A 27932-nucleotide genomic window follows, 5' to 3' on the forward strand; every position below is an offset into this window, starting at 1 on the left:
TACTATTCTTCCAATTGAATTAATGCCACTGAGCAAAGCAGCTGCTCAAAAGGCTGGTGAGCCATCAGGCCATGAATTTACGAAGGTCTATTTTGTGACTAGAGTGTATCTGAGTGAATAATTTGGTTCATCTCAATGAAAAGTCTATAAAGCCCTATACTGCCTCAGGACCAGCGGTAGAGTTCAGAGATTTTTATAGAAAATCCTGAGTTTGAGAAACAAGCCTTTGTTATTCATAGATCTGTACTTATGATAGCAGATTACGAAGACACCTCAAGTGGTGCAGATTTTGATAGGGAGAAAAATATTTTAAAACGCCTCTAAAATTGCTCCCAATAGCTATTCCATCCATAGTATTACTGCTCTATCTGCTATTTTAAGAAGCAGTGCATTTTCATGCACATACTTACACACTTGCACATTCCTGTTTAACAATACGCCTCTGGAACAGAATTGCCAAGATTTACAGCTGGCTATTAAAATAAAAATCTCTGCTTTATCAGTGTTACACTTTCTGCCTATTTGTTAGATTATCAGCTCACTAAAGGCCTATCTGCATTTTATCTATGCAGCATGATTAACAAAATTGCTCGGGAACTTAATGAGCTACTCGCAGGCTGATGGTAAGATTTTCATTGTGGGGGCTTACATATTGCTGCATATCTTGTAAGCTCGGCAGCAGCGTAGATCTCCGGGGATTGGAGAACAAACACGGCTCTCCTGGCAGTGGTGTCACTTGGCCACTAGGTGGAATGGCTGGAAAGCAAATTAGAATAATTTTCTGTGCTGGGCCGGGGTTTCACCTGCCTGCCTGCCGCCCCAGCCCAGGCACTGCACAGCCTCGGGCTGACTCATACAGCCCCACAGCAAGGCTGTCTTACCAGGCTTTTGCTCCAGGTACATCAGCACGGTGACAAACAGCAGCAAGGCAGCTGTTGGAGCTGCTCTGTGCTCCTGTATCGGAAGCAGAGCCACGAGACTGTGCCCTGGGCTCCCCATGGTGCCCAGCGGATGCCTCATGTGAAAGATGATGAAAACTCCGAGCAAATGTGTGCCTTGACTTCCTTTGGAGATATTACCCAGTGACACAACCTTCACTCTCACAATCTTCAGATCCGAAGGGAGGAAGTTTCTTTTCAAGCACCCGGCACTTGTCATTGCCCTCAGGCAGAAATCTCTCTAGTGCCAATTCTTGAAACGGCACAAACAATAACTTTGGAAACAAACGGGTGCAAAGCTTGCTGCCAAGTGTGAAAGCCAGCGCAAGCTCTGCCGCCTGAAGCTGTCTAAATATTGATTCGGCTCCCGTGGCAGGTTCCCTGCCTCGGCCCCACCAGTTTTGGGACTGCTTGCATCTGATGCATTCTGGCAGGAAGGCTGGAATCGAGCCACTGAAGCGTGACTATGAGTACTGCACATTGGGAAAGAAAAGGCTTTGAAGCTGTATGTACTACTGCCACATGGGCATTCCTCTAGGAAGAGATAAGGACAGTCTTTTAAAATTATTTGATCTGACTGATGCATCTCAGTGAAAAACGTTAGTGAAAACAAATTGATCTACATTTGCAGAAGAAAAGAGATAATTTCTCTGCTATAACACTCTTCATTTACACGTGAGAGAGGCCTTTGTTAGATGGGTAAAACCCATGTCAGCAATAATCCCATTTTTTCTCTGTTGAAAATAAGATGTCCAAGAGTTGTTTGCTTTTAAACCTGATTTTCTGTATAAATTAATGTTTAAGCCGGCAGGTCAGTTTGTGGGAACCTCCACAGGGCACCCTGTCCAAGCTCATATGCGAAGTCACTACTTCCCTGCCTTTCAATCCTTTGCCTTATTCCAATTTATACCCATTTCTACTGTTTAAACAGAATTGACTGGCTAGTAGAAAACCACTCAGAGAAAAGGTAAAGCATAGATATAAAACAACAATGTTCACATAGAGAGAAAAGCTTCTCGGAGACTTGATTTCTTTCCCTTATGTTTATTTGTTTGTTTCCCTTACGTGTACTTGGAGCATGCCAAACAGCCAAGACTAAGGATAAAGCACTTTATTTATCTTGCTTCTGTCCCCAATTGGTCTTGTATATATGCATTAGAACTGCCTAGTGCATAGAGGACATGGGTACTGCAGCCCTTCCTAAGGTACCTGGCACACCTCCTTGCTCTACAGCAATCCAAGAGACCAAGTCCATGTGCAGCTCCTGCTTCTGCTGCATTGCCACAGGTACACTGTACTCAGTGTGCAGTAGGGAGGTCTGTGTCAATTCAGTGTTGTGGTGATAACAAGCCTGACCCTGGTTAAGGTGAGAGAAAACAACTTCTCCTGCTCTTTATCTGCCTCTTGTCTTTCACACTGAGCTAGCTGAGCTGGGGGACGTGTTTTGTATGCCCTTGTGAGTGTGTGCTACTGAGGAACAGGCTGGAAACAATACAATGATATGATCACCATCAAGAGATGTTAATCAGCATTAACCATATTGAATTTACCAGCAAAACACAGACAGCAGCCCTGCAGAAAATAAGCACGCAAAGTCTATTTTAGTTCAGTTTGACATTGCTTTTCTCCTTACAGAGTCCTGGGGAGTGCGATGCTCTGGTTAGTCCTAATTGATTTAAGTGACCAGACTTCCACTACTTCCTTTGGGAGATCATTGCCAGACTCTACTTAAAACCTCCTTGTGAGGAAATATTTCCCTTATTTCCCTTATTTTCCTCCATCATCTCTCATTACATTTCCTTGATGCATTCCGGGTAATGCTTTTTCCTTTTGGAGAAACAGTTGTATTGTTCTTAGACTCTCTGCCTTCCCTTTTTTAATAGTCATTAACAAAAAACTGGCTAATTTAAGGAAAAGAGTATTGATCACTGTTGGATGGGAGAGCAAGAAGCTGAAAAGACAGTCAGCACTAAATGCTAGTAAAGGAGGCAGCATTTGCATGAGATGTAAATAGAGCATTTTCAGCAAAGCATTCTTCTAGGTCTGGGCTCATACTATTCTAAAATTAGGAGGAGGGTTAGCTCACTTCCACATTGGGAACACCATCTTTTTAAAGTGACTTCTGGGTCAGAAATTCTATTTTAAACCTCTCTGTACACACACAGGCACCGTGGGAGATGCAGCACTGTGGGTGAACTGGCTCTGGCTGCCCACTGTACCCATGCCCTCTGTGAGGGCTGACCAGACATGCCATGGAGGCCTCCGTGCTGTTTGGAACACACGGGACGTGGCCTGGGAGCACACGCGGAGGGCTGACATTTCTGCAGACGGGCCGGACTCACTGTGCGCTGCAGAGTTCATCAGTGCATGCTCATTAGCGAGCTGCCCAGACTTCCAGATGTCTCAAAATCCCAGACAAATAGACAAAATCCTCCAATTCTGCACAGACAGTATTTCTTATGGGGGGTGGGAAGGAAGGTTATTTCCAAAGGAAACATGGATGTCTGGTAACCCTGCTTGGAATGGCATCTGTATGAAAAGTTGCATCTGGAGCAGGGAAGGTCAACCCCTGCAAAATGCCAGCAAAGTCTGACTTCAATTTAAAGAGGGGAAAAGTGATTAAGGGCAAGAAAAGATCACTGTAAACATGTAGGAATGTAAAACTTGGCAAGGCAGTATCTAAAATGGAGCAAGGGAATGTTTACAGAAATCTGATGCAAACTAATATCAAGAACAGAGAAGAACTGTCTGGTTTGCTGTGGGGCGCTATTGGCATTTGCAGCGAAAAGAAATTAAAACATAGGGATTTTTCCCCCGACTCTTAACCTAACAGTCAATTCAGAGCAGTCTTGGAAGGCTTTGCAGGGAAGATGATGGATACTTTATGTCTGGGTACTGCAAAGGAAAACTAACAAAGCACAACCTTGTTCTGGAGAGCTGGGCTTTAATTTAGTAGACTTTTCCAGGGCTAATTTCTCTGTTAATGAGGGCACAGTGCCAATGATCTGCTAGAAAAGAGCAATAAAGTACAACAGCAAAAGCACATGCAATTGTTCCTTTCCAAATAAAGCATACCTGGGGCACATGCAAAGAATAAGTTCATAGGTAGTGGCGTGAGAGGGCAGAGCCCTCTCCTCCCCTCCAGGGATACAATTAAATCTGCAGAACATTAGTTACTAAATCCTACTGAATCGGGGGGTAATTTTGGTGGTGAGACTTTCAGACCCACTGAGAATGCACAAGTCCTGACAGAGTGGCGCAGGCGCATGTTATTATCTTTACACATTTGAGTACACTTGTTAAAACTCAATAGGAGCACTGATAGGTTTACTGTGAAGCATGCAAGCTGCTTGTAGGTTAATGATTTATATTTTTAGTATTTTGATTTTCAGGTTAAATTCATCATCAGGCACCTAAGAACATTTAGAAACCCCTCATCTCTTAATTTCCAATCATCAATTCAATTAAGCCATTTTGTGGGGAAGGAAGAAAGGAAGATTGAATCAAACCTCACACACTGAATATCAAATCTCAAACTAAGTATTATTTAAAACATCTGGATAGAAAAATAGCAGAAATGTAACTGTTTCTTTCAGAAATCTGAATGAATCAGTTATTCACATATTGTTTCATAGCAGGTCTACTGTGGTACCTGTTTCAGTGGCCTTTCAGCATTGCTACTGCAGTCCAAAGGCACGTGTAGAGCTTTTTAATCCATCTCAGCCCTGATGCTTTCTAATATGCCCAAGCATGTAGCCAACAAACCACCAACTTCTCACTCAGCCAGCAGGTTCCCAGCACTACAAGTTATATAATCACATGCTAGAAAAATAGGAGATAAGATTAGTGACAGTTAACTGCTGCTATTTTTTTCTACAGCCTGAAGAAGGTCTCTGGGATTAAATATTAACTCTAATCTTATTCGCTAAAATTAGCACACAGTGTATTCTTTTTCTTCTACAGCCAATTGCAAGTATAGCACAGAATTTATTTTCAGAGGGTAATCTGATAACCAAAATCAGTCACCAAAGCTGTTATTCCATTAAGAATTAAGAGACTTCCTGGTTATTTACTTGGTTATTTTTACCTGGGATGGTGAAGCTTGGCTTTTTCCTAGCTTGAGCCTATTTGGTTTCGGAAAACTCTCTGAAAGATTTAAGTATATTACTAGGCTCAAACAGGTCAGTCACATGTGTAAAACTAACAGTGTTAAGACATCATGGTTTGTTCCTATATATGCACACAGGCAGAAATTGTTCTGAAACCATGATCCTTTTACATAAGGTAGGTACATGCAGGAGAGGGGAAAAATCAGAAGAGATGATAAACAGTAGAGTACTTTTACAACGGAATGCCACACCAGTATTTTACTTCCAAATTTCCCCTCTTTAATTTAACAGCATTTAAATGTTCTCTCACCAGCAGGTTGCAGATGTAGTTCCCTTATTTATTTGCTCATATGGCTGTGGAGCTCCTAAAATGAGTAATCACCCTTTAAAAATTCCAGTTTGGTGAGAAGATCAGCTGTTTTTTGTTTTATGTAAGCTTTTAAACAACAAAGGAATGTACAAGAAGCTGATGGAGAAGACCAACAAAGAGAGACCTTTGTTTTCACTCTAAAACCATTTTTTAAAATTAAGTAGATAACCTACTGACCCCAGTTTAAGATTCTTCCCCTTTTGGTAGTGCATACAAATTTGGTGCAGAAGAGTAACCTGAAGAACAAGTGCCAGACATCGCATCACATTGCAGGGGTGGGAGGCCACCACACCATCACCACGCATTTTCTGGGCACGAATGCACACCAGGGGAGCAGAGAAACTGGACACACAGCTCCTTTCTTTAGGAGGCCCATTACCCAATTATTAATTTCAAAAGTCCCCCTGGAAAAACTGCCATATGCAAAGCCACACCCTGAGTGGTCTAAGGAGTATCCTGGTTTCTTTCCAGTGCATCCTCCACAACAGCCTCTTGAAACTGTCAAACTGAGAGCTTTAAGAAGATGCTTAACTGCCCTTAGTGGTACTTTTACAGAAGATGCCATACTGGAAGTGCTTTTTCAACATCCAATTTTGTGCCTTCAAAATAAAAAACCTTACAAGTGCTTCCCTCAGCCTTCCCCCCTGAAATTCCAGCTGTTGGCCAGATAACAAATTTACACTAGAAGCCCTGTGTGAGAGTAGAGGGAAACCAAGTGACTTCTCATTCTCCTCTCTCTGGCATAATGAACACATCCAGTGGCAGCGTGAGCACTTCAAAAAGCCTCCTCCCTCGGCACCAGAAAGGGAAGGAGAGACCAATATCCGTCAGTGCCCACAGAGCATTCCAATGTGGCAAGTGTGCCCGCAGGAGGTGAGACGGGGAGGAAGGAGAAGTCATTCACGCTGGGCTCCCCTGGAGGATGGGAAGCAATAAACGCAAACCGTGTCCACTGCTCCGTGAGAAGTGCGTCAGCGCTGACAGCGGGGCAAGTGGCTTGGAATTGATTGCCAAGCGCAAAGATGGTGTAAACAGCCACCGGATCGATGACCACATTACTGGTTATGTCAGCACTCGGCCACACATGGCTCACGGGTGGAGTGTAGGAGTTGAGGCACCCACATACTTAGGTTTGTCTGAATCAAATTCACTCCCAAAAACCCCAGGTCTTAAGTCTGAGGCCAATTTCAGAGGAACCAAAGAGGAAGAGAGAATCAGAAGATGTCTAGGAAATTAAAAAAATAACCTAGAGTGTAGTAAAAGTAAAAATAATCTCTGATCCAACTGCAATGCTTATTTTAATCCACAACTTCTAGTTTTATTTCCTCTCAGAGTTACTGACGCCAAATTGAAATTCTTTCAACCTTTCAAAAGTGAGACTGGTTTCAAATAAATGCAAAGAATTTGCTTTTGGAAATCACGACAGTATCCCTGCACATTTTCAGCATCTCTAAAAATTCTGAGGAAAAAGCAATTTGTTGCATTTGCCACACCTTTTGGAATATACATTGTTCATTGAGAAGGAAGGTAGAAATCATAGGCATAAGCCTAATACTTTGCTGCAGACACATCTCTGTGCAGGAAGATGCAGGCATCTTACCAAAGACCAATGGACTTGGAAAACACCTCTGTGCAGGAAGATGCAGGCATCTTACCAAAGATCAATGGGCTTGGAAAACACAGCACTTAGAAAACTGAAAGGGTGTAGGATGGGAAGATGCAGTGCTCTTCCACAGTAGGGATGCACTGCCTGCATCACATCTACTCTAAACATCAGATGTTTAGATGTACCACCAGATGTACCCATTGGGCAGCCCGAGATTTTACCATTCACAGCAGCCTTCTGAGCAAAAAGGGACATTTGCCTGCCATATGGCTGCTCCTCTGGGCCACAGAGAAACTCAGTCACGAGAAATTGGGCAGCTCAGGAAAGCAGCTCTGTGCTGCACGTCTCTCTGACACCTTTGGCAAAATAGCTCATGGACTGGAGTACCGGGGAAACTTCTTAAACCCCTGCAAGCAAACCCACCACATGATACCTGCCAGAGCCCTTATTTTAAAATCTCACTCAGTAACCTGTTTTGAAGTCAAATACCATTTTATTTTTTTTTCTAACTAATTCTATGGCTTGGGGTATGTTGTTGATATTAGAGGTTGCCTATAGCATAACAAGAACATAGAAAACCCCAAGTTATGGCAAAGAGAATACCTGCAGGCAAGCCTAGGTGAAAAGACTTTGGGAGGAGAACTGTGGGGCTGCTAAGGCGAGACTCTGAGTGAGGGTGTTAAAAAGAAAATCAGAGATGAAGATGTTTCAAAGAACAGTCTCTCTAAAGGGACAACATGGCCACAATTTTACTCTATCAACAAAGCACATGTAAAAACCAGTGGCACTAAGTAGCAGTTTAAACACTTGGGCATGAACTGGAAGAGAAAGCAAAGGGAAACATGGCTGTGATATCTGTCTGTTTCAAATACTTTTGTGTTTTCCAATGCAATGTGCATCTTAAGAAACCTGTAACACAGTAATGAAGGATGACACAAGAAGGTGGATCAGCAGAAATGCTGCCTTTGCTCCCTGGGTGCCTGTGCAAGCCATACTGAAACCAGTGGGGAAGAAACAAGCAGAAATGAACAGATTTTAACTGAAAAGCATCATCAGAATTAAAGTGCAACTGTAATTTAAAATTAAAATTAGTCCCACATTTTTGCAAAAGGGAAATTAAACTGACCCCAAGATTAAAAAGGAAAGAAAAACAAGAGAAAGTGTTAGCAGTAAGGGGGGGTGAGGAAGGAGTGGGAAAGCTTTCACAGAATATGAATTGTGAGAGGAGTCTGTGAAAGATCTGTTTAAGTGCATAACATGAGCTAAAGTGGGTAGAAAAAGGAAAAACAAAAGCAGTTCAAGAACTTCTAGAATAAAGAAAGAATCCTAGAAGCTTCCAAATTACATTAGGAAATATCAAAATAGGCAGAAAATAAAGATGCGTGTAGAATTTTGCTAATTCAGGAGGGTGCTTAGAGGAGTGGTTCAGAATTTCTGAAGCTGTAATTATACAAGTAAGCACAACAACACTGAAAAATTACCGAGACTTGTAAATTCACCAGTACTCCTCTTTCCCAGGCATGGCAGAATGTATTTATGCACACAAACTATGTAATAGTGTATTAAATACACAGTGCATTAAATACACTGTAATTACTTTATAAAAACAAGGAGTACTTCACAGCAAGCCACCTCACTACAAGCCCTACTATTATACTCCATGCAGTGTAGGAGAGGAAGAAGCAGGCTCTGTCAGATATGATTTAAAAACCACAAGGTTGCACTCTGAGGAAGAGCACTAAGTGGGAAGACAAAGGAGCTGGAGAAGAAGCAGGCTCAGGAGGCAGGGCTGGGTAATATCTGAAGCAGCTCAGCATGCTCTGTTGTGGTTTCCACAGGGCTGACGACACCCATGCTTCTGGCACTGCCTGTCACCCTGTGCTGGCATAGCACAGCAGATAAAATCACTGGCATCCCTACACTGGGACAGCAGACAGTGCTGCCCATCAAACACTGCAACATTTTAAATCCAGAGACGCTCTTGCTGGGCTGTAGATGGAAATGAATGTAAAAAGCTTTACTATTGCACTTCATGAGGTAACCAAGCAATTACAGCTATTAACTGGTGGGCTGAAACTCCGTAAAACTGACCCAGCTTCCTATTTTTAAAATAAAACATGCCAAATGCAGCATTTGTTCCAATTTTCCTTTTCCTCCCCTGCCTTGCCATTTAATTTCTGGTATTTGGATGTGCAATTCTTCTGCCATCACCTTGTTTTTGTTCTTGCATGGCTACAACAGATCTGAGGATTACGGTGGCTTTTGTTTCACTGCTTGGAACATTTCATCAATGCCCTGCAATGCTGCTCAGCTCAGCAGTGCAGGTTTGCAAGGAGAACCAGCCACTGCTGATCCAGCAAAGTTGGTTCCCTCCCATCCTCCACGAGGAGCAGTTAACTCTTCTCTCGGTGGCCCAAAAGGTTAACTAGGCTCTGTAAATCCCACCAGAAAAAAATTGCAGGCATTTGCCTTCTTGCTGAGATTTCATGTCTGCTATGAGTAAAAGGTAAATGGCTCTTTTAGTCCCTAAAGGAGTTCAGGCTTAGCAGGAGTGACCCATAGTAAAGAGATCAAAGGCAGGGAAAGACGGGAAGGTTGGACAACAGCATCCCAGTGCAGCCACGGCCTTGTGCCCAGCTCTGGGCTGTTGCCAAGGAAATTACTTTCCTCTTTCTGCTTCATACACGATATTTTTAAGATCTACCCAGAAACTGAGTAGAAAATGCCACGTACCCTAGAAGCCCCAGAAAGATTTCACATAGAAAAATGATGGCATTTCCAGCTTGATTTCCTCAGAGGGTAGAAGGTGGGACTTTACAGCTATTTGTGTGTGTGTGTGTGTGTGTGTGTGTGTGTGTGTGTGTGTGTGACTACATATGCTCACGTGCACCCACGCATGCTAGTGTGAGAAAGAAACTAGATAACATGAACGTGTGTGAAAGGGATTGAATTAGCCCCATCTGCTCTGAAAAGACTGTTTTTTCCTTGGATTTCTATTACCATCGTATCATTGCCACACTGGAGTGATTCTAAAAGGCTACAGCTCTGGCAGCCAGCATCATTACAGCTGCTCAGATTATTAACAGCATAAATAAACTCTCAGAGACACTACTAAGAAAATATTAACTACAATTATCACTGCCTGATAAAATAACGAACAGTTAAGTGTTACTCTGCTGCCTCAGTCACCAGTGCGTATTTATGTGTGCTGTGAGCAATGAAAACCAGTTTATGTGCATACTGAAGCACTCTGGAATTGGTTCTTGATACTTTATTTTGTTTTACTTATATTTTTCTAAAGATCAAGCAACACAGGCTGAAGCTCTGTATTTGCAGAAATCAGTGTACCCTGCCTCCTCTTGTGCTGTGTATAATCCCATTAATTCCAAGTGAACAGAAAGCCATGCCTGTAGCCATGCACATGTCTGTTGGAGGAGGGAGATGGGCAGTGTGTAAGATACCAGCAGCAACTCTAAAACCTCTTGATGGATTTTTACTTTTGGGCCTTGCTGGCTTTTTCCCTAGATGAGGAGCAAGGGCCCACACGATGTCAATACCGTGTTTGCTGCATGGATACTCCTTGCCTTCACCTTTTCCACTGGCCTGCACTACCTTGGCTTTGTGAGCATGTTTTTCCTCCCATTTCTCAGTGAAACTCTTGAGTCCTGTTTTTTCTTGAGTGCACTGGGGAGATTTGGCTTGGTTTCTAATTAATAGAAATTAATAATTGCCTGCAAGCACAGGGGAATAAAGTTCTTAATCACACAGAGAGCAGGACATGGGAGCAGGAGCCTCTTGCGCTATGTCCCCAGGCTGGGCTCCAGCCCCAGCAACAACCTCCTTAGCAGTCATCTCATCTTCACTGTCTGCTGGAGTTTACCACAAAGAGGAGAAAGAAGCTGCCTGGTCCTGAAACCACTCACTGCAGGGCAGACATGGTGCTGAAGCTCCAGCCCGGGCAGATGGTTCTCACAGCCCCAGGGCAGGAGCGGCTGCCCTCACCTGAGTGGGACCCTGTGGGTCAGTGCCCACCCTGCCCTCCCACACCTTCCAGGTCTTCCCAGGAATGAAGGGTGATGGTGGCAGGGTGACACAGGAAGAACAGGCACATTACTGAGCTGAACACACACACTGGGACCCTTCTGCCTGAGCATAGGAGGCCAGTCCATGGTGAGAGCAGACTCCTGGGGAAGCCACATCCCTGCCAGGTATGAAGGAAAATTAGAAAGATGCTGGAGAGGGCAGCTGCAACTAAATACAGCTAGAAAGGAAGGCAAAACCACAATGCTGAGTGAGAGAAAAGAGAAGGGGGGATTTTCTAAAACAGCTTCCCTCAATCTAAGCCAAAACAAATCATGCACTGTACCTTTAGTGTTTTTATCCCGCTGCCTTTTCTCATAGTTTCTGTAGCATCTCATGCTCTCTCCCTGGTCTCTTTTTTCCCTCTGCGAGCGTTTTGTTCCACCAACCCCCCACTCCAGTGCTTACTGCCAGCTTCCAGCAGCCACGGCAGGACCTCCTTTCCACTTGTGCACCCAGGGGCTCTCCTTGCCTGCACTGGTACGACAGTGACAGATGAAGAAAAGTGGGGTGCAGAGGCAGGAGGAAACATCATCTTCGAGTGTCCCCCTCTGCCAGCTGTAAGGGAAGGAAGGACAGCAAGGAGGAGGTGACCTTCTCCCTCCACAGAAATCACTGTGAGAATGAACCTCTGCTCCTGGGAGGGGAAGAGTCGAGCCACAACCCTCCTCACTATTTTCTCTCCAGCATCCTCCCTCTCTTCATTCTCAGCAATTGGCCTCTTGGCCTCAATTGGCCACTGAAGCAGGTTAGCTGTGGCTTGGCCTGAATAAGTGACCTACATTAATTTTTCTTCTGTAATTAAAGTTGTCTTCTGTGAAACAATTTGCAAGAACTTTGGAAAAGAAAACACTGTATTGTTCCATACACGTTTTCAAATAAAAAATTCTTCTCTTCAAATGAACTTTGTCCCCCAAAAAGCCTCTATGGAAGGTAAAACACAGAGAATGGTAAAGGATTCGTTGACGAAGAACTGAAGTTCATTTTAAATCAGTGTACCATGTACAAATGCTGTCTTACAAATAGGATTATTTAATTTAAACCTTAGATCTGTCAAGTTCCATTACTTCAAGTGGAGCCTGTCATTTCTTGACTTTATTATAAATCAGGATTATTTTACAATTTATGTTAGGTAAAGTCTCTGCTTCCACAGGCGACGGTGAAAAAAAAAAAAATTACACAGCAGACAGTAAATAGAGCAAAGTCACCGCACTGTTCTTGAAAGGCAAAAAGTCATCTTGCTAAATGAGGGTCCAAGCTGTCCTGTACCAAGACTGTTCCTAATAAATAAAAGACCTCTGGGAAAAGTGCTGAGCATACGCTGGATCTATTTTCAGCTTGCATCAGCAGCTGCTGCCCCTGGGATCGCATCTTTGCTCATACCCTACACCATATGTAATCACTCCAGTGCTGCAACCAGTAAGATAATGAAAGAGCATGGCATAAATCTATACTTGAGTGGAATGCTAAATGAGAAAAATAATACAAAAAAGGGGGAAATAAACCACATTTTCAAGTCATTAGGAAGAAAGACTTTGACATATGAAGTGTTGCAACCATTAATAGCACTTATCATATAGAGTGGAGACAAAGAGACAAATTAATCAAACTGACAGAACTGGGACATTTTATGCTAATGCAGGCTCCTGGGTTTTCGTTTGTATTCCTCTGTGTCTGGAAAACTGATACCATTACAGGGCAGGAAATTGCATGAATAACATGCAACAGATCATAAAAATTCACACACCAAGTGCAGAAACACTGCCAAAAGCACTGTAAAAACAAGGCTAGAGACCTCAACAGAGGAGCTCCCAACAGCTAATGAATGCAAATAAGTACAGGAATATTTCCCATCCACGCATAACAATGAAACATAGGCTGTGACTCCAGAGTCTCCAATAGTGTAGGTAAAATAAAGCCTGGAGAGCAAACATGCAGATAGCTGGGGGGAACTGCTGGCCAAGCCAGGGTCTGAATGTGTTTGCAGTATTGCAGCCAGCAGTTTCAAGCCACTGGGGAACTGGCACAGCCAAGTGTCGCCTCTTTCTGAAAGCACTGCTATGTTAGATTTAATTTAATGTTTCAGGTACAAGAGACAGGGAAGGAGGATGTGAGAGGAAACAGAACAATCACAAAACAGCACATAATCACACAAACCAAAAATACCCCAGTCCCTGTGCAAGTGCACTGCACACTGTAAAACCCACACAGATGAAGACATTTAAAATACAGAATGTGCTTGCTGTCCAAAGTTACAGCCATGTTGTAAGGGGCAGAAAATGATAAGAACTACAGGAATGCTGGGCAGGGCATGGTGTAATGCAGGATCTTGCCAATGTTCCCTCAGTTGCTGTAGAGGCTTCTCAAGGACCTTTTAAAGCCCCTGGCAAAACAAAGCTCTGCTGAAGTGCAGAGAACTCATCAGCCATATAAACTCCAAAGGCAAACACTTTCACTTGACAGGCAGCCATGGCATTTCTCATTGTTGTTTTCTAAAAAAGTGATGTTTCCTCCCTGTACGGCAGCTACCACACAAACCTAAAGCAAGAACAACTCTGGGAGGGTAAAAGGAGTAAAGCTGATACCTTTTGGAGCTGAGTCATTTCTAGCACTGCTCTCACCTTCCCCAGAATAGAATGATATGTAGCTGATAGGATTGAGCAAGAGCATTTACATGCCAATACTATGTGCATAAAGAGGGTGTGGAAAGGCCAGCCTGTCCAGGGGCTACTGCTTTTCCAAGTCCTTCCCACATTTGGTGCTGGCAACCCCATATTCAGAGGTGGCAGGGCAGCAGCTGGTTCACCTCAGCAGGGATGGGCATGGGGAGCACAAAATACAAACCCCAGCTCCCTATCACTCTCCAGCAGATCAGTGTGGTGGTTTTACAGAGTTTTAGCCATGTGAACAGGGTTTATCCCCAAAACTCCTTCTGTCCCTTTGGTCACTAATAGAGTTCCAACATGGTACTCAGCATTGTACCAAAAAAAGGGCATGCACACACCAAAGAAAGCTAGTCCAAAAGCTTTCTGAGGACAATGACAGAGTAACCTTTGTTCTAACGGGAGAAATCAGAAATAGCCATTCATCTTGTAAATACACACCCATCTGACAGACGGACAAGAGTTGCAATCTGCAAATGGAATTACTTTCTCCCTTGAATTAAAAAAAAATTGATAGCACAGACAAGTAATTACAGAAGAGCCTCATGAAAACCTTGGCTTTAAGAAAACAGTAGTATGGGAATGAATTGGTCAAGTAGTTATAACCACATTGTTTCCTTCTGATTTTTGCAATAGAAAAGATACCTTGGAGTCTCTTGAGAACACATATGACCCCATACCTTTTCTTTTCCTTTACCCAAATCAGAGCAGTTTGGGAAAAGAAAAGCCTAGATATAAGTAGAATATCCATTCCTGAAAGAAAATAGAGAGAACTTTACTACCACCTTATCATTCAATCAAGAGATTGAAAACACAAGTGACAAGAAATGACCATAAATTCTCACAGCCTTCTAGCTAAGCTATACCTCTGCAGAAAAGCAGTTATAAAACCAACATGTAACTTGGTCAAGTAATTCAGATTAAAACCATATCTGAGAACTAAGATGAGAGTGCAAGAGCAGATGATACAAACAGTCTGGTTCTCCAAGGCTGGGATTGACCTGAAACCCTCTGCAGAGCAGTTTTTGTGTTCAGTGCCTGTCTGCCCTACAGAGCTGCTTGCAGAGATCCAGTGTAGCTCCTACTAGGATAACCATGGCTGTGTACCTCCAGCTGAAGACAAAGGCCCGAAACATAATCAAATGTTTCTCTTTAAAAAAGTACTTGTGTATGCCCTCTCAACTGAGTTTTCCAATTGGAGAGTTCATGAATAATAGTGAAATAAAACCTGTAAGGGAAGGATTAGGCTCATCTCTGAAAAGGAAGCAAAACTAAACCAAGCCTGAGGTAGCCCTTATTGGGTGTTCTCAGTCCTCCAATTGCAAGACACACGGAAGACAGGGAAAAAAGTAAAGGAATTAGTGATTTAAAGGCTTCTGCCACTACTGAAAGCAATGGTTTCTGCTTTTTGAATGCAGTGATGACTTCACAAATGTGAACAAGTTTCTTTGTAGAATGCCCCAATGCTTATATATCTCAGGGACATCTCTTCATTCTTCTATTCCTTGGACAATGGTATAGATATAATGTGACCTCAATGACTGCTGCTTATATAAACTGGGCAAAAATGATAAGAAGAGATGGCTCTTACAAAAGAATGCAACTCTCCATTTCTTGTGCCTTGCACTTGACAAATCAATTCCAACATTTAAAACATACCTATTAAAATGGGGTTTGATGTGTTCAGTCTCCTGAAAACTAGCAAATTCAAAGAATAGACAGAAACTTCTTGATTTGTTTTTATGTCGAAACAAAAGTGCCATATGCAGAAAGCCATCCATGGTACAACAAGAAAATGTGCAGTCAGACAAAAATAAGGTTAAAAAATAGTTGAATTCAACAGGCAGATTGAATGGCTGCAGACCTATCCACCTCAAGTCCAGCTTCCCCTTCCAGAAACAGAAATAAGCACTAGTCCTCTATGGAGATCAGAAGAGAAGATGTCAGGTTTTGTCTCTCCACAGCTTTTTCCTGTCTTGAAAGTTTACTGGCTCCAACATTGTCCTTTGAAGGAAACAGGAAACGACTGAAACTTACTCTGTTTTTACTTGACCAGGAATCCCCTGACAGGCAAATTTTCTCTGAAGGCTGCCTGTGTATCTGAGGAGAGAGGTAGCAAGGCATGTACTACTGCTGTGTGGTCAGAGATGGAAAGATATTTTGCTTTCAGAGTTGTTCAAGACTTGCTTCTTATTAGCTGCAGGCCCTTGAAACAGATAACCACAGGTCTGAATATCAAAGGTAAGTGAAAACCCAAGACAATTTTCAGAAACAGAAGTTTTCTTTACACAGTCAGAAATGTAGTCTCAGCCTCCTAGATGGCAGTCTCAAAAATCCAGGACCACTTGATCAAAAATATTTTTCCCAGAAACTAAGAACTGTACTGGTAAAGTCTGAATAGACAATTCTTTTTTCTTTTGATCTACACTCTAAACCTTGAAACATTAACAAAGAATACACTCCCATCCATTCTGGGAACATAAAGTAGGAGGTATATGCAGAGATGTGGGAATTTGGTCTTATCACAACTCAAAGCAAGGAAATTCCAAGTAGAGCATTACCATGTGTTTCAAGTACAATACACTGGATGCCCACATGTCTTTGAACTATTAGCCCTGTTCAGGCCCCTTTCTGAGAGAATTCATTTATTTAGATGTTCTCCTTTCTCTTTTACTTTCCCCATAAACCCACCTCAGCCCTGTCTTTGGGAAGTACATCTGACACTGCAGGAACAGAAGGAAGCACTGAGAACACAACAGGACCCATGAATCCATCCTGGCTCACACTTGCCAAATCTCTCTGCTATCCTTACAATAAGTCTGTACTCTTCCATTTTTCTGAAGTGTTGCTCCGAAATGATGAGCAGCTGCTGCAGGGAATGATGCAGACCAGGTGCAATATATACTCAGCTAAATATGGTTCCTTCAACACTAAAATAAAGATGGCCTGTTTTTGATGTCCTGAAAACCTACAGCTCCCATTTGCCAAGAATGATCATCTCTCTTTGGAGGAGATTTAAGTCTTGCTAGGAGCCTGCTCGTCTGTTGTTTGGGATATATGGGGTGGTCTGCAACTGCTGTCACTTAAACAAAATTTCCTAATTAAGCATCCTCAAAGTGCTCCAGTCTCCTGGTGAGGGACAGGAAGCCTGTAGCTATTCACAGACTCATTCTGATCTACCTCAGGCCTCCAATCCTACTTTCCTCTTGGATCTGGCAGTTTCAGCAGTTGTTGTCAATAGCAGTGCACAGGACCTCAGGAGTGATGCAAGAAGAACAGGCAGAGGACACAGAGCAGACTTCATCTGTCACCCAGGTAAGGCGAGCAGCTCCATCCTACCCTGATCATCCTGGGAAATGCTGCAGCTAGTCCAACAAGTTCCAGTGCCTTATACAGAGGGAAAAAAATGAGACTGAAACTGGCTGAGGACTGATAAGCTGGAAGCTCTAGGTCAGGTATGTGGGCTGCTCGGGGATCAGCAGCTGTGCCAGCTGTGGGTTAGTCTGTTCACCTCCTTGTGAGGTAATGTGAACCAGAGCATTTAGAGAGAGGTAAACATTGCTGAGTGGTTCACACAAGGTGATTTAATCACCACTGACCTGATGCACAGACCTGTGCTGTAATTCCCATCTGATGCATCAGCTTCCACTCCAGCATGTGCAGAGAGGTGATTACAGTATTTTATCTAGTCACAAGAGACCTCAGAAATCCAGTGCTGAAGGTTTTATATTCCCATTTTTTAACTTCAGAGCCGATACCTCTGAATTCCAGCTGTTTGGTGACACCTTGTTTATATTTTGGTTTTACAGAAAGTTTTAGCATTGCAGTTTTCTGCCATTCTCAGTTCAGCTACAGTTATTTTGACTGTGAACCCCCAGCAAGGAGCAAGGTACCATTCCAACTGCAAGTCAACTTTATCCACAATGTCTTTTAAAGGCTTCTGAATTAAGAAATAAAAATTCAACTACTTTTATATGCAGGGAAATAGACACAGTAAAATGCACACTTTGATTCCATCAACTCTTAGAAGGTCAGATTAAGCAAAGAGAGAGACAGAAAGATTGATTAGCAAATCTGATCTATCTTCTTTTAGGAGGTTGAATTCCACTGAACTACACCAGTACTGAGCACCAAATTTCTTAAAGGGGTATTTAAATCTTGTTGCTCTCAAAGGCCATTTGCCTTTACAGTTATGAAACAATGTGCAGTCACACATATATCATTGAAGAGTTTGTTGCTAAAAACTCATGCCAAATTTTTCAGTTAATTTTAATCTGGCTTCAAAACAATCGCCAGTGGCTCTCTAGATATTTCTCCAGTAATTTACAACATGCTTCCTAGTGAGATGCCTGATACTTTCTTTTCATTTAAGTCTTTAAACAACCACACAAACCTCCTCTCAAGGGCTTTCAGAGAAATTAAAACTCACCGTTTTAAACAAACCAAGCCTGGGCTAGGTCTGTAGTTTGACCAGCTACAGCTGCTCCAATTTATTTATTTTATTAAAGTAAATAAAGTACCCAAGGACAAAGCTTTTAGTAGTGTTAGACTGCACTGGAACTCAGATGTGTTTGCTGGCTGTCTCTTGTCAAAATGGGACAGATGAAAATTCATTACAGCACAAAATTCCTGGAATAAAGCAGCCATTTTGCTCTTTAGAGTTTGCATCAAATTTAACAGAATGTTTGTGTCTACTCCTTCCTCCAAAAAAAGCCTACCCTGCAAAACTCACAAAAAGCATCTCATTACTAAATCCTTGTACAATTCAATTGCCTTCTGCTCACCTAAACCCCATACTTTACTTCCAAATTGAGCCATACTTCCCTAGGCTTAATGTTTGTTGACTGCTGCAACACATAATTTGAATACATAGCATATTCCACCCCATAACATGCTCAATTTCATTAGTAGCTGAGAAAAACAGGCAGTCTGACAATATTCACCAGGGAATCCTTGTCAGAAAGTGCTGTATGAAGATTAAAATCTTATTTTTTAGGGGTCTTGGGAACAAAACTTGGTACTGTAATCAGAAAGTAGCTTACAGGTTGTGTTGTCTGATGTTGTGAAGCTGACAGGTGTCTTCACTGGACCTTACCTATCTTTTTAGTCAAATTCCCAGCCTGTATTTCTGGACTCTAAAAGAGCATATACCTCGTTTGAAATCTTCAAAAAAAATTGAAAGGGGTTTTTAGAGTAGAGATAAAGCAAAGGTAAGAGAACTGTAAGTGAAAAGGGAGGAGAGGGAGAAATCCCTCAGTCTGCAGGGCCAGAGTGCTCAGAGCTGAGGCACAGTCATGGCTCAACCATCTCATTTTCATTCATATATATTTGAACACAGCAAATAAAAACAAAAACCCAAACAAACAAACAAAACCAACCCACGTCCTGTTACGCATTCTTATTGCTTCTTCTCATGCCCTTAACGTAGGACTCACTATTCAAGCTATCTTTTACATTTTAGATGTTTGCTATATTTGTTATATTTGACCAAGAAAGTTTCCACACTGCAAACTGCCTTTTCACTAGCAAGTGCAATCAGAGTCAATCAGCCCAACTGAACAGTAATGGCAGGCAGGAGTCTAACAGAGGCAAAAAAAAATTGAGTCCAGTTATTGCAATGGTGAATTCTGTTTTGCGCATTCATCTCCCAATCCCCTTCCACAGTGCACTTTTATATGGCTACTCCAATACATAAATAAATTGTAAAACTACTGCCAAAGGGTGGGAAAGAAGCTCTTGCAAGATTTTCTCTACTTAACATATATACATGACTTCTGTTTTGATTTTTCAAGCCTAGCTCTCACCACAACATAGATGTATTTGCTTTTCTCCACCTGAAAAGATCAGAGAATGTTATGAATAGCAAGACAGCCCTCATCAGAAAATAATGGAAGTTACACTATGCAGAATGAAAAGTATGTGGCTAGTTTCTTTATCACATTTGAGGCATGAAAAATCAAGCAGTGCTGGAAGCTTTTGCAGTGATACATGGATGGAATTTCATTTCACATCTTGAAGAACTCATTTCTGTTTTATTGCTCACCTACCAGAAACAAAATACATCGTTTGCACTTTGTACTGTGTTACATAAGTAACACACATAAAACAACATCCTATTCTGTCTCATAGTTTCTCCTGAATTAGAGTCCTGTCACGTCAGACTTCAAAGAGTACCCAAATGCTCAGTTTTACTCTCAGTACAGAACTGCAGCCTTCAGTCATCCCTCTGGGCAGTCAGTGTCAGCATTGTGGGGCAGTAGGGAAAATAACACATTTGCAGGGAGGAATTTAACAAACCAAAGACCCAACTTCTATCCATATGAACTGATTAAAGTGGCATTACTGAGGTAAGGTTGAAACATAAGTGAGTTTGAAGCCTGATGGAGAAAACCCTTTTCCACTACAAAAAGCTCTGGAGATGAAGGGAATAATGGCTTTCAGGTTCTTGCCACCTCCTGAGACAAAGCAGAAATAATTTTGGCCAGTGCTGCAATCTGTGAGGAACATCAATGGCCAATACAGTAATGAAAAGAGAAAACCACATTAATGCTTTACATTCTCTAAGAGCTAACCTTAGCTACTCCTAATATATCTCCAGGGTGCCAGTGAAAAAGGGTCTTTTGTTCCCTACTGTGTTAAACATGCCTCCAGCTGGGAAATAAACTTTTTGCCCTCTTGCTCCTCTTTTCCACATTTATCACCTCTTTCACTCTATGCTCCAGTGCAGTGCATTCCCGGCTCAGTCCCTACACTCCTCAAAGATATTATATTTACAAATACAAAGAATACAAAGAAAGGAAAAAGACAAAGTAAGAGAACACTGTTTATTTCTAGAGAGATAAAAAGGAATAGTAAGTGCCTTTAGCCATCAGGGTATATAATAGTTGACCTCTTCATCCCGCCTTTGATTTTCTCGTCACAATCATCTCTCGTTGGCTAATTCCCAGCATTTTTCCCTCAGGCTGGCAGGCTGGCATGGAAGGTTAGCAGCTGCCAGTATTTCTCCTCCCTGTCAGCTACGAGCCATGCTAATGTTAGATGTCTGGCTCAGTCCCACCCAAAGTGCTGCTGCATGCCTTCGCCTTCCAACATACTCAGCTTTTGCCAGCCTTCAATCCCAAATCCAAGGTCCTGTCCTGCCTTTCTCCCTGCACAGCTTAACCAACCGTGTGAGGGATTAACCCACGCCAACCTAAGAAGCAGATGACAAATTTCACAGGACTTAGACCCTGTGGGGAAAAGGCAGGTTTTGCAGCAGTGAAGGCGAGAGAATGTGGAGGAATTCAGCCTTTACATCTACTTTGAACATCATTCTCTTAACAGCAAAGGAAAACGCTGTGTGGATCAATCGCATAACTCGTTCTAAAAGAGATGTTGCTTTCTTTTGCCCCTTGGAAGACTTGGACACCATAGATAGCTCAGTTTAATCCTTTTGGAAGAAAACATTCCCAGCAGACAGTTCATTGCACTAAAAAAGGTCACCACTCTGAAACAGGTTCAAGAAATTTGAGAGCTACAGGTAAAACTAACCAACCTACTGGGAAAGCAAGTTTCTACAAGAACACAAAGGCTGGTATCAGACCAGTGTAAAGAAAGCTTTGGTCTGCTGGTTTCAGAAAACCTTTGTTTAGCTTCATCTGAGATGAAGGCATTTGGTGCTCTCACGGATGGTGACAATTTTTTTCAAATGTAAGCCACCAAATCAAAAAAATGCAAGCAACATTGCAAATCTCTATTTCTAACTTGTAGGAATTGAATGCCACTGAGGAGTTTTACTTGTTGCTGTTTCTATTTCTGCCTTTTCACCATTTAACTGCACCCACAGCTTGCAAAAGTGAATAAGATGTTTGAACAGATGATGCTTCCTTGTCCAGTGCCCAGCTTTCACCTTGCCCATGCAGACTCACTGTGCACTTCCATTAGCAGAGTTAGGCAGGTAATAATAGCAAATAAAAAGCTCATTTGATGAAGCACTGGCTCCTTCTCAAGTAAAGTTGAGTACCACTACAGCATGAATGACTCAATCATCTACTCGAGAGCTATTACTTGCAGCGATGAAGCAATGTTAATTGGATAACGGCCTGCTGCCAGCTAATATTGGCATGACCTACAATACCCCTGGCTGACAGCCGTGTCTCTCTCCATCACACCTTTTTTTGTAATCTGGATGGGAAGTGGAAACCATTAAAAAAACCTCATAAGTGCCATTTAACTTCTTATCATAAATTAAAAACTTAATTAAGTGCCTTGTTAGAGGAAGGAAGACCAGTTTTTGTGATTAAATAAAACAAAACAACAGTTAGGGGTATGGAGTGAATAACGAACTTTACAGCTTCAAACTCAGTTCTTTGAAAGTACTAATTCTGGGTTGCATTTAACAGCACCTGCTAGAGGAAAACTGCATTAATTGCTGAAAAACACCCCGGGTAAAAGCAGGCAAGGTTCCAGTTGTTTGGCAAAACTGAAAATGAAGAAAAAAGCATAGAAGTTAAGAGCTAATGGGGCCCTCTTTTATTAGCTGGAGGCAGCTGAAACACTCAATTTCTCTATCTTGCTCTGAGGGCTGATAGTTCACACACCACAGCTACATCTGAGCCCTTGCTATTATGCAGCTGTTATAGGCAGCTTGTCTACACACTGAAATACGTTGCCTTAACAAAAGGTGTGGTACAAAATCAAATTACCAAGGCTAGCACAAAAGGGTTTATGGAAACTCTTCAATCAGTGCAGAATTAGCTCCATACTGACTTTGTTTAAGTTGATTAAGGAAAGGTTTGAACTGAGGCCTGTTAAGACATGCTTGAACTAACCTGAAATGTCTAACACAAGGTTTTGCAGTGGTTTAAAACTCTCTAAATCCAACTAGTCCCAATTCTGTGTGTGCACAATGTCTCCCTACTAAAATGACTGGTGTGTTGTAAAGAACTGCTCTCACTTGTAACTGGATATAAACAAGAAATAATGTGAAAAACATCTGTTCCCTGTTTAGCTAGACAACAGTTAACAATGTCTGGATGCCAGATTAACAAAATGACCCAAACATGCTATGAAGTAAAAAAAAAGTCTACAGTTTAGACTTCAGAGGCAGATTTACTGCTTTGAATAATCAGAAGTAAGTTCTTTTCTTTGATGTTAAGCTTCCTCACACCAACGTAACACGAATGTAAAAGCTTTATATATAAAGCTTTATCCAGCTCCAACATCAAACCTTTGAGAAATAACAATAACAACAATGCCCTTTCTCCACAACGTACTTCAGCAGTTTTCAAACTAAGCTCAGATTTAAAATACAGTGTTTGTGTGGTTGATTTAAAAATAGCTCTGTAAATTTATGAGCAATTTCACCTATGGAAAAGTTTTGAACAGTGAAGACTACATTTAAAAATTCTTTTCAATATCTGTTTTTCTATAATATTATACACCAACATCAATTGTCTCTAAGCACAAAAAAAGTAGTTGCTTTCAACTTTTGAATTTTTTCCACTGGAGGAATAACCCCCTACATGACAGAGCAAGTCAGTTTTCACACATACCTTAAAAAAATAATTTACTGCTGCCAGAGCTCTGCAGACCACAGTCTGAAAAACAGCAGCCTTGGGAAGTATCCTTAGCTCGTGAACCGAAGATGACCCTGCTAACTTCTTTAAATGCAATATAACTAAGATGGTGCTTCCTCTGCCTTATCAGCTTTTAAAAACCAGGAGTATTTCAGTTCCTCTTGCAGAGAGCTCCGAAGCCATGGGAGGCACTTCCCATATCTCTGCACAGGCACCTACCAAAATGCCCAGCGCTGTGAAGCTGAGCAACACCAGAAGCAGAGATGTGCATCTTGACCAAGGAGTAGCTGAGAAATAGTGAGGTGCATCAGGCAGCTCTCCTTATTCAAAGCAATTAGCTTTTGTGAGGAAATATTAGGTGACCACCTCACACACAGATATTCCAGTAAAGTAGCCACTAAGAGAACTAAGATTCATTGTGTTTAGCAGCAATTAAGTTGCATGTGGAAAATAAAATATCTGTACAAGTAAACATTGGTAACTTTATCATTATCTCTTTTAATAGGCCAAGAGAGTTCTTTTCCAGGATGATAAAGTCAAAGTTCTGGTGCTCTTCTACAAATAGAAGAATGCAGCAAAGTGGCAGTGGAGGTCTTGGGTAAGGGACGACAATTTCAAAGTTCTTGGAGAAACCTTAAGAACTAGGTTCACTACTTCTGCAACTCCACAAGCTTCACTGGAGCCATAAGGGAAGCCACTGTAACCCTAAGTTACAAAAATTTTTTTATCTTTCATTGAGTTACATTCTAAAATATAAGACTTTAATACTTCATTTATTTGAAGAGGATTCACTTAAATAGAAATGATTTAAGGTTGAACAGGAGGATATTTTTCTTAGACAGCATCTCATATAAAACACATAGAAAGACAAACCTTTGTATTTTAAATCTTCAGTGTCATATTAACTAGGTGACTTAGTGCTAGCACATTAATGACCCCTCCACTGGCCTGCAGCTCAGCACCTCACTGCTGCTGGAATTAGAAATCTTCTAATATCCAATCTACTTTTACTGAAAGACAGTTGAAACCAATCAATGCTTGAGCCAACAGCGTCTTTGGGCATTAAGGAGAAATTCCTCCTCTTGGCTGTTTCAGCTCTTCTGCCTAACAACTAGAGCTGCAGCACATCTCGGTTGTCACACCAGCAGTATGAATCTGCCATGGTCCTTTCTTCTCCTCCTTTAGCCTGGGCTCTTTCTTCTGAGCATCTCAGTCTCTCCTCTATATGCTTATTTGAATGTCAATTACTTTTCTTTATGTAATGGGATCTGAATTATACACAGAGGTTTCACTAAGACATCATAGAAGAGCACTGCAATTTCACACCTCTGCACCCTTGGGCATGTTTTGTCACCTCTCTGCTCCTACCCTTGCTTTGTGGCAAGAAAGCCATGCAACACTGACTGAGACTTGATTCTTCCACTGGAAATTATTAGTGGACACTGCAGAATTTAAGTGTGCATCCTAGAGCATCCTCTGCAATGCCTCTAAACTTCTATGCAAAATGTCTGGGTTGAAGTGTCTTCATGACTAATACTCAGTGTCAGGACTCATGAAGTCACAAGCAGTGACCTACTTCTAATGTTCTCCAACTTGTGCTGTGACAACATTACAACGCTGCTGAAGTCTCTGGAGAACTAAACCAGAGGGGGAAAAAATGATGTGTGACACTTTGGGACCTGTCATCATTTCAAAACACACCATGCCTCCTCAAGGGTGTTAAGCAAATGATGGTGAAAAACCTTCCGTATGCCAGAGAACCTTTCCACTGAGCGACTGCTGTGCTGTGCTCTGGGTATGTTGTCACCCTCCTCATGCCACCCTTCCCAGCTGGAGACACCAGGCAGGCAGTCCAAAGGCAACAGGTGATGGCAGCCCTGGCCATCAGGCATGCACTTCCCCTCTGTGGGCAGCAAAGCCACCAGCATGCCCTATGGTAGATGCGCTGTCACGGCTCTACGGCTGTGAGGAAATTACAGTGGGGGTGGAAGCCAGCCAGTGAGATTCTGTGATAAAATAAAGTAAACTTTCCAGTGAGGTATGTGTTTTCTACGTCCCTGGGCTTCCTGCTGTGGGAGCTATGCTGTGTGACAAAACATCTTCTTTCTGACAGACTGAGTTCATGGTTTCTTAGTGGAAAACACAGTTCAATCCCAAACTCTTTATGAGGGGAGCTGTGAGGAAGCCACTCTGAATGAGGGGCAGAAAAGGGGAAAAGAAGTGGAATAAAGATATGAGCTGCCAGAGAGGGGTGGACAGCAATGGAACTCCCAACAACATGACAGCTTAAATGATTTTTCAGCAATAACCTGCCATGTAGCTGTCACATCACTCCTTTCAAATTTCCTGCCTATAAGAGCAGAGGGATATCAGGGTCCTAATACTGCCCTGAACAAGGCTATGGTAATGAAATGTTTGGTGCAATTCCTTCAGCAGCAGTGACAAAAGTGAGCTGAAGCATCTTAAAGCTTTGCCTCCATCATAAGGCTGGCATGGTGTGAACATGTCCAAACTTCAGTGATTTGCAACACACCCAAACACAAAAAGCACATCCTGAACTGTGCTGGGGCAGCCACTGACACCTGTGCCACCCTCCCTCTGGCCACCCAGCAGAGCACAGAGGTTTTCCTCCCCAGGCAGGAGGAAGGGGTGCATTGTTACGGTGGGGGCATGGTGACATACTGTACCTCTTCCGGCAGGCTGACCACCAGGTCATTTTCCGTCTGCCCAACCAAGGCCTGCAAGAAGTACTCGCTGCAGGCAGCCAGCACAGCCCGGTGGGCACGGAACTCCTTCCCCTCCACGATCAGCGTCACGTCACAGAGAATGTCCTGCTTCCGCTGGTCATTTAAGCAGAGGAGAATATTGGTACAGTGCACCGTTGACTCATACACATACATGGGGGAGTCAGTCTTCTCATCCACAGACATGCCGTTCACACCCTGCAGGGGACAAGGGAAAAGAAAGCACAAACAAGGTGATGAAGAGCAGCATGGTCCCTGGGTGAATTTGGTATGGTGAGATTCAGCCCAATATCCGGATACATCAAGACCACAGCCAAGCAGCCCATTAATGCTTAAACTCAAGAAAGTTTCTAGGGAAAGATACCATGATTGATACTTGTTCGATGCCACTGGATTTCACCCTGTCATGCTTGGATTACCTACTTGCCCCATCAACTTCCCCCCTCAAAACCAAAATAGGGTTTACACAGACTGAAAAGTGCTTTTCTTCAACCACCTACTATGCATCTCCAATTTCCAATTTAGTAATGGCAATAACATGGGGACATTGGAAATTTTAGAAGATTTTAGAAAAAAAAAAGCTAGAGTGACTGTTGGGTTTTCTAATGGTAAAAAAAAGGGCTTTGCGCTTGCTTCTGGTATTTTCAGATCAAAGGGAAAAACCCCTCAAACCCCCATGTCTACTCTCCAGTGAACAAGCAGCACTACACACACATTGAAGACCTTGGCTCAACTAAAAGGCAAGGTGGAACTGTACCTGAGGAAGACAAGCCACTAACTACAGCAACTTAATTTCTCAAGCAGAATTTTAAGCCTTAAGAGGGAGAGAAAGATATTTAGCAGCTCCAGAATAAATCTGTTTCCATGTATAGCTAAAGTAACACACCTTCATCAGTGGCTTAATGCCATTTACAGAAGAGTAGATCTTCCTGAATTCCAGACCCACAGACCCAAAAAATCCCTTCACCTGAATGGATGTCCAGCCTCATGCATCCCATGGGTGCTGAGGCTACTCCTGCCTGCAGGTCTTTCCCTTCTGACAGAAGAGCAGAGGTTGGAATGATGTAAGACACCCATTACACATCCATTGCTACTGTCCGAGTCAGGGAAATTCTCTGCCTGATGCTCTGCAGTTTCTGACCTGTGTAGAACTGGCAAAACCTCTGAACATGGTGACTGGATTTGCAGTGGTGATGGTGGAGGGCAACAACTCTCCCCAGTACCCCACACTGCATGAACCCCCTTTGCACTTGAACACACTGAAGTCATTAATTTACCCAAAACATCTTCCCCAACATTAGACTAAATCATTTTTGCATTAATTTCCTCTTTCAACTTCTCTGAGTAGGAAGGTGTAAAAGCCTGTGACTGATCAGACTATGTATCCCAAACCAAACTTGCTTGTCTTCAGGCTTATATGGGAAAAAAATTACTTGTACATATTACTCTATCTGCTGCTGAAGGGAAGGTTGTACAAATCCACAAGCCTGCAGCATTTTAAAGGAATTATTCTTCCTTTTTGAAAACAACTACTGCCTTCTGAGAGGTAAAATTCAGAGGTATCAAGGGCTAAGGGATGGTATTTTGGTACAGTACTGCTGCCACTATAAATACCTGACTAGCGTATCAAGTAAAAGCAAAATTCCTCCTCTGCTACTTTTTAATGTGGATTGTTGCAGCATTCTCCTTTGCTAGTGCAATATAGAGACACATCACTAGACACAACGTGATTTCAAACTATTTTTCTTGCTGTGAGTTCAAACTAGGTTACCATTTTCCTACAGTGGCATCTGAAAGACACTAATCATCTAGACAAGAATGGACTTAAGAGGACACACTTGTTACTTATATTGACTAAACTTCTC

General features: G+C 42.3%; 1 protein-coding gene across 17 annotated transcripts in view; it reads right to left on the reverse strand.

Annotated features, from left to right (window-relative positions):
• BACH2 (BACH transcriptional regulator 2) overlaps positions 1-27932 on the reverse strand; it is a 186324-nt gene that overhangs the window by 22569 nt on the left and 135823 nt on the right. For 15 of the 17 annotated variants that reach the window (XM_085576462.1, XM_085576465.1, XM_021545448.4 and 12 more), the window contains one exon: positions 26011-26265. In XM_085576462.1, coding sequence (XP_085432588.1) covers positions 26011-26253 — 243 coding nt within the window. In that variant the 5' untranslated portion in view covers positions 26254-26265. Of the gene's footprint in view, positions 1-4590; positions 26266-27932 lie in introns of all 17 variants that reach the window. The other 2 variants (XM_085576466.1, XM_085576467.1) reach the window with 1 other exon arrangement.

Source organism: Lonchura striata, chromosome 3, assembly GCF_050655825.1.
Source record: "Lonchura striata isolate lonStrDom1 chromosome 3, ASM5065582v1, whole genome shotgun sequence".
Taxonomy (NCBI): domain Eukaryota; kingdom Metazoa; phylum Chordata; class Aves; order Passeriformes; family Estrildidae; genus Lonchura; species Lonchura striata.